We start from the raw sequence: 7,822 nt of genomic DNA, 5'->3' as shown, positions 1-7,822 counted from the left end.
ACACGGGCGTTCGCAAGGTGATTGACAGAAGGAAGTCATTTGTTGGTGATAACTGACCGTTTACTGGGAGTGTTCAGGAAAACGCAGGCGTGCCCAATCATTTTCAGGTAGGGTGTGTGATGTCAGCTCCGGCCCCAATCAGCCTGATTCTATCGCACTGGAAGAGTAAGTCCTGGGCAGCTCAGCGTACACATAGCATCGCACACTTGCATAGCTAAAATACAATCCCACTGTATGCGGAACTATCGGAACGCAGGACAGCAAATAACGCAGCCCAGCGATCAGATCTGATTTACTTTCTTAGTCAGGAAAGAGATTCTCTGACCTAAAAAGCTTTCCTGAGCAATTCATATCACGTTCCTTCAAAATAATTCAACACCTCTGTGGATTGGCAGCTCCTGCTGATTAGAGTACACATATAGGTACACATGGATTTTCTTTTACAATCCAAATGTCTCCTGACTCAGTTCAGTTATAGTACCTGTAGTTAATTACAGAATGGCATTTTGGCATACAGTTTTAGAAATTAAATTTCAATACAGAACATACATGGTTACAACATACAATTTGAACAGTACCATATTTTTGGAACAGATACATGATGGATAGTAACACACAGCTTGAGACATGAGGCGCAACATGCCTCTTACCTCAGAGATGGCACAAGTTCTTAAAGAATTGATTAGCCGCACCCTCATAAATATATTTTTTTCCTATAGAATGGCCGCTTCTGGGAGTGAGACACTGGTGTGCTTAAGTTTCATTTTCAAACCCTTGTAATGCACAAAGGGACCTCTCTCATGTACAAAACATTATTTCTCAGCAAGTTTTCTTTATTTATCATTTTTTTTTTACATTTAAAATAATTTTTACATTTTGTTTGGGTGGCACCAGAATCGGTTATAATGCCGAATTGTGCTTGTCACTGCTATTCGGGATAATTGATGTGCTGTAAACCTCAGCACTTAGAGGTATATTTACTAAAGTGCGGGTTTATAGAAGTGGAGATGTTGTCCATAGCAACCAATCAGATTTTAGACATTATCTTGTAGAAGGTGCTATATAAATGATATGTAGAATCTGATTGGTTGCTATGGACAACATCTCCACTTCTATAAACCTGCACTTTAGTAAATATACCCCGTTGAGGCTGTATCAACCTAGGAATTATTTTACCTTCATGCAAAGTTTTTACTGACACTAAAGGTGCATACACACGGTGAGATTCTGACTGTGCTTGCGATACTGGCTTTGTCCGATTTTGGCTAAGTGTCCATTTTGACTATCTTTTCTATGAGATACTCAAAATTGACTTGCCTGCACAGTCTATCTAGGCATGCGTTACCAACCGCGCGGGACCGCGCATCGGTATCGCAAGGTGACTTTCATCTTGCGATCTGCACTAACTTTCTTTGCGATTTTGACTATATAGTCAAAATTGCAAAGAAATATCTCACTGTGTGTACACACCTTAAGAAATAGCACGTTCATTTTGCTCAATGTGTTCCACTAGAACATTTGTATCCTGTGTCGGGGGTACACGGCTGCTATTAAAGTATAACGTGTTGTCGAAACTGCTGTCCGTAGGAGGCTTGTTCAGTTTTCTCCTGTATAAATAGTAGACTGCAATGGTGGTTCCAGCAATGACAAGTATTACAAGAATGACCACGCCACCTGTCATGCCACGTGAAGGTGCATCTGCCTTTTTTTCTTCTGTGAAGGAAAATTGATGAATAAAATCAAGACAGAAGCAATCTGTTTCCTACGTGTATCAATCACTATCGCATATAACTTTGCAAAATGATGCCTTACATGCGTGCCTTTCTCTGATAGTAAGATCCAGAGGAGCAGGGACTGATGCATCTGTATAAGTTATACTGGGGGATTGAGTTATCAGTGATGTCCGTGCAGTATTAGTGGAACGCTGTGGGAACAGTTGGAACGCCGGCACATTATAGATACCAACATTGCACATTTTCTCTCACAGACCATTGAGGTAACTCGCAGAGAGGGTGGTCTTCAGTTTGCCGGCTGTCGGGATCCCGGCGCACAGTATCCCGGCGCCGGAATCCCGACAGCTGGCATACCAACACTTTTTCTCCCTCTTGGGGGTCCACGACCCCCCTGGAGGGAGAATAAATAGCGTGGCGCACATAGCGCGCCACCGTGCCCGCAAGGGGCTCATTTGCTGGTCGCCGGGAGCCCGATCACCGGCATACCATACTACACCCCTCAGAGATGTATGCAACTGAACATCATAACTGCACGTCACCGAAAACTAAATTCCCCACTATGATTGTACAGACTATGGCGTACATTGGCACTACAGTATACAGGAGTTGAGCATAATATTATACTGTATATGTGTAACTGAAGGTAAAAGGGGACTTGTCCATCTGGGGTATTAAGCTGCATGTTCTAGCATTACCACCATCGGATTATTGTCTTCTTGATTCTTATACTGATCTGTGTGCCTGCGTTGGGATACACTCTCTGACATATAATGGAACTCGTACACAAGTAACTGTACAAAATAAAGTTCAGTAAAACGACACTATATAACTGACAAACAGATGTATATTTACTTAGCGCCAACTTTTCAAAGCCGCTGCTTGTCCGTGGTTCTGGGATTTAAAAGGGCAATCATTTCAGGAGCAAACACAGGATTTGTAGAAGAGGGGTTTCCAAATGCTTGTTTTTAGGATGAGTGTGGCCAGTCCATGAAGAGGCATAATTACCACTTAAGTAGCTATACTATGTGTTATGCAGACTGCAGTGTATGGCATAATTCTGACATATACAAGGCCAGTGATCACAGTAAGCCATTAGATGCAGCAGTAGGGCCATCCTGTCTGAGCTGAATGTTTTTATTTGAGATGTGGGCACCATTCCAGAGCATGGGAGTCTGGGGAAGCAGCAGAAGAACCTAGCACTATCCTGGACAGATATGTACACATCGGTCTCCTTACACATTGGATGGTGTTAAATAGTATTAATAATTAACCTTGTAGATGGTCTATAGCAGTACATCCCTAATAGTGCATGTTTTCCAGATCAGGGGCACAGGTGTATTTAATAGTGGCTGATTTGTTTTAAAAGATCCACAGGTGGTGCTAATTATTTTATACTAGGTGATTCATCGCGCCCTACGGGCGCTCTTCACACCGTCTTGAGGGGCTATGCCCCCTTAACCCTTGCACGCTCTTGTGGCGTGCAATAGTTGTATTATATGGAGTATTACCTCCAATCATAAATGTGTGAGTGGATAAATATTGCACAGACAAAGGGCGTGAGATGGTTAGGGGTCGTAGCCCCTTGCAATGGCATGAACAGTGCACACAGGGCCTGATGAGTCACCTAGTAGGTGCTGTGGTTGGGGGAGTGGCAGGTGCAGGGGAGACGTGGATGGGGGAGGGGGGGTCAGGGGTGCCGCTGGTGGCGGAGGGGTGTTTGCGGGTGTGGTGTGGGTGGGAGAGGGGCTGGTGCGGTGGTGGGGGAGGGGCGGGTGCCGCGAGTGGGGGTCCGGAGCCACCATGAGTGGGGCCAGGAGGTACTGCGAGTGGGGGAGGGGCAGTTCATGCTTCTCCTGCTTCTTCTCCTGGAAGCAGCTAGGCTGCTGTCCTCCCTTTGGCAGTGGCTCTCCCGAAGACTTGCACAGCAGCCAATCACTATTGTTAGGGCCGGTGTCCCAACGCACCGCATTACAGGGAAGAAGATGCACTCAGTAAACTACAGCTCCCAGCAGCCCTTAGCGGCTGAATGCTTCGGCGCTTAGGGTTGCTGGGAGCTGTAGTTTATTTAGTGAGTATACTTCCCTGTAATGCGGCGCATTGGGACACCAGCGCTAACAATAGTGACTGGCTGGCAGAACTGAGTGACTCGCTGAATCAATGTAAAAGGTGAGGTGCAGTGTCAGTGTTAGCGTCCAGACATTACGCTCCGCAATATCACCCACTCTATCCGTTACATTAGCCATCTCGGGGCTTCCAGGCCGGCAGCCCAGGTGTTGTGTTGCGGAGTCAGAGCCTCTGGGGATCTGGGCGCGGCTGTGGCAGGGAGGCACTTCTGTGACATCACGCGCAGAAGATGCTCTGGGGCTCAGAGAGTATGCAGCGCTGGGAGGGCTATGAAAGCCTTCCACTGCGCCGCTTTCATACACATCTATGCCGGCGGCCGCAACAGCTTTTGTTCCACGTGCGCCGTGGCTAGGGAGTGGGGATTGTTGATGCCGGAGGGGACAGGTGGACTGGCAGCAGGACATAGGGGGTCATTCCGACCTGATCGTAGCTGTGCTAAATTTAGCACAGCTACGGGCACTTACACTGATATGCGGGGGGACGTCCAGCACAGGGCTAGTCCGCCCCGCATGTCAGGCCGCCCCCCCCCCCCCGCACAAGTACAAAAGCATCGCACAGCGGAGATGCTTTTGTACTTGAAGAGTAACTCCCAGCCATCGCTGCCCGGGTTGCAGCGGCTGCGTGTGACGTCACACAGGCACTGCAGCCCGTCCACCTCACGGTCCTGCCATGCCTGCGTAGGCTGGGCCGCTGCCACAAAACGGCGGGCAAATGCCGCCGTGCCACCCAGCGACCGCCTCTGCCTTTCAATCAGGCAGAGGTGATCGCTATGCAGCGGTGCATGTGCAGTTCTGACCTGATCGCTGCACTGCGATGAACTGCAGCGAGCAATCAGGTCAGAATGACCCCCATAGGACGCTGCAGTAAAAGGTGTTTTTCCCCCCTACCTACAGCGCAGAGACTTGCTGCAGATGCAGTGGCATACCCTCCAGCTGCACCTTTTTGGCAGGTACAGGACCTTTTTTTATGGTCTGTACCGATTTTTGGCTCTCCAAACTTCCATTGAAAGTATAGTAAAAGGGGCGTGGCCATGCCACTGTACCCGTGGCCACGCCCCCTTTTGGAATTTGTAGCGATTTTTCTGTGTAAATTGTTGGAGGGTATATTGCTGCAGATGCAGTGGGCCTATTTTGGGGTGTGGACCTGGAGCTGCAGCTCCATCAGCCCAATTATTAATCCTGCTCTGGGAAGTGGGAACACACAGCAGCCAAAAGACAGAGCCTCCCATTGGATGTAACCTGTGTGGGAGAGGGTTTCTCGCCCAATCAGCTGTGGACTGGGTGTGATAGACCTGCTGCTAACCCAATGAGAGCTCCTAGCCATGCCCAGCGTTAGCCACACTCACAGAGTGAATGATTTGGGCAATTATATAGGAGATGTGGTACTGACATGGCCGGTTCTTGGGCGCTGGGCGCCCCGGGCGACAATAGGGGGCGTGGCTACGTACAGAGGGCGTGGTCATTTACGCCCCCTGTACAGACTGAAATGATGTGCGGTGCGCGATGATGTGTCTAGTTTCTCTTCACAGCGGCAGCGGGGGGCAACGGGCAGCGGGGGGCACAGCAGCAGCGGATCTTGCCCTGGTGCGGCGCCCTCCGGATGGCAAAAGTCCTGCTTGCCCGTGGCAAGATCCGCTACTGGGTACTGAGGAGATCTGTACAACATGCAGCTCTAGTAAAATCTTATTATACTGTATACTATTTCTATTGTGGTCATGGTATGGGCTGGGGAAGGGGTTTCCAGGCAACTGGAACACCCCCAGCATTTGCCTACTGTATTCAAATTAAATGCAAAGCCAGCTGTGTTTTTCATTTAATGTTATTGCCCTATTTATTTTGGAAAGAGCAGGGCAACATTAACAATGTGGCTGAGGCCTCCACCTAAAAATAGGCCTATCACCTTGACAGCAAGATGACCAACCGCCCAGCTGGCCACATGGTCAGCTATAAATCATAAGTATAAAATTGTGTTTCTATTTTCCTCACAAAATTATGCAGATATTTCTACTTTTAAATATTGAAAGAGACATTGGTGTTGATAGTGTAGGGTGTGTATACGCCCACATGGCATCGGTCACACCCCCACAGCACTGGTCTCGCCTTCTACTCTTCTCACAATCGGCCCTTGATCATGTTCAGCCCCAGGACCATTTGGCTCTTAATCTGACACTGGAAGAAACAACTGACAGGCAGCAGCCTTGGAAATAAATATACAGTACATGTTGCTATAGTTACAGTATATTTTTTGGTGTTACCTGTGCACCAGTATGTTGTACTGTTTTTGTGGGGTAATTCAAACTCTACATTGTATTCTGTCCTTTTACACTAAGTGGATCAAATGTCATAGGAAAAAAGTGATGTAGATGTACTGTACCTGGCTTCGCGACCGGCTTCTCTGTAGGTATGGGAGCTATAAATACAAAATGCAACAGATTAATAGACAATTGGGTAAAATCATTGTAAATTCAATATTGAAAGAAAAAAAAATATTTTAATCTGAGCTTGTATTTGACAACTGCTAACAGCACATGACATATAGGGGGACCAGGGCTTTTCTTACTGTTCTCCCCGTCTGCTGCTGAAGTGCACAGCGGATGTTTAAGGGTCTGATTCAGAGGTGGTCGCAAGTGGTGTCAGTGCTGTGTATTCAGTAGCAGCAGACCTGAGAACTTATGCTAATGCAGCAGGCAGTGCCGTAACTAGACATTTTAGCGCTGTGTGCAAGAAACAGCCTCGGCGCGCCCCCCCCCCCCCCTCTATGCAAAACAGGGGCAGTGCGCGCCGTAGGCGCGCCAAAAATATGTAGGCGCGCGGCTTCATGGGGAAGGGGTGTAGCCACAAAATAATACCAATTCATATTACTGTGCACAGTAGACTCTATTATTCAAATTACGCCACACAGTAGCGCCACTACACCAGGTAGAGCCCCTTTTACATATTATGGCAGACAGATTCACCTTTTAACACATTACGGCAGATTGCATCCCCTTATTACACATTACGGCAGACAGCGTCCCCTTATTACACATTACGGCAGATTGCGTCCCCTTATTACACATTACGGCAGACAGCGTCCCCATATTACACATTACGGCAGACAGCATCCCCCTTTTTACACATAACGGCAGACAGCGTGCCCTTGTTACACATTACGGCAGACAGCGTCCCCTGTTTTACACATTACAGCAGACAGCGTCCCCTGTTTTACACATTACGGCAGACAGCGTCCCCTGTTTTACACATTACGGCAGACAGCATCCCCTGTTTTACACATTACAGCAGACAGCGTCCCCTGTTTTACACATTACGGCAGACAGCGTCCCCTGTTTTACACATTACGGCAGACAGCTTCCCCATATTACACATTATGGCAGACAGTCCCTACACACACACACACACACACACACACACACACACACACACACACAGAACTCCCCCCCCCCCCCTCCCCTCGTGCCAACTTTACCTCAAGGAGAGGCGCTGTAGCAGAGACGGATGCAGAGTCAGACAGACCAAACAAGGCGGCCTGGGAGACAAGGAGGCACAGGACAACGTGCCTGAAGTTAGCTTCACAGGACCGGACATACGGCAATCACACCCAGTGTCCTGCTCCGCCGCTGCAGCTACAGTGCTTCTGCAGACGAGCACTAAGCAGCGGGAGCCCATAGGTGTTGCCGGCGGTCCTGCGCCCTCAGTGCACATGCGCTGTGTGCCAGGCACCGCCGGCACATACCTAGTTACGGCACTGGCAGCAGGACGCCCATTGCCATCTACTCAGAACTGCTACGTACGTCCAAAGATGCAGCATCTGATCTGACAATATCTGTCAGGCAACCAGGCATCTGGGCAACCCTAAAGTTGATCAGAATACCCACCACAACTAAGCTGCTGTGGCCAGGGTTTTTCCATCCAAAGACGCAGCCACTGGATTCGGCACACCTCAAAAATGGGGACAGTATGCCCCCA

The 7,822-nt window shown here is 48.6% G+C and overlaps 1 protein-coding gene across 1 annotated transcript in view; it reads right to left on the bottom strand.

The window, feature by feature from the left end:
- Window positions 1–1,128: 1,128 nt before the first annotated feature.
- The window catches only part of LOC134927295 (macrophage mannose receptor 1-like), a 425,485-nt gene continuing 418,791 nt past the window's right edge, over window positions 1,129–7,822 (bottom strand). Inside the window, exons 29-30 of the mRNA XM_063921541.1 lie at window positions 6,231–6,266; window positions 1,129–1,713 (exon numbers count right to left, since the gene is read on the bottom strand). Of these exons, the coding sequence (XP_063777611.1) occupies window positions 1,472–1,713; window positions 6,231–6,266 (278 nt within the window). The 3' untranslated portion in view covers window positions 1,129–1,471. The remainder of the gene's footprint in view (window positions 1,714–6,230; window positions 6,267–7,822) is intronic.

This window comes from Pseudophryne corroboree, chromosome 5 (genome assembly GCF_028390025.1).
Source record: "Pseudophryne corroboree isolate aPseCor3 chromosome 5, aPseCor3.hap2, whole genome shotgun sequence".
NCBI classification, from domain to species: Eukaryota; Metazoa; Chordata; class Amphibia; order Anura; family Myobatrachidae; genus Pseudophryne; species Pseudophryne corroboree.
Note: the sequence above shows the minus strand (reverse complement) of the source record. Positions and strands in the feature narration are given on the sequence as shown.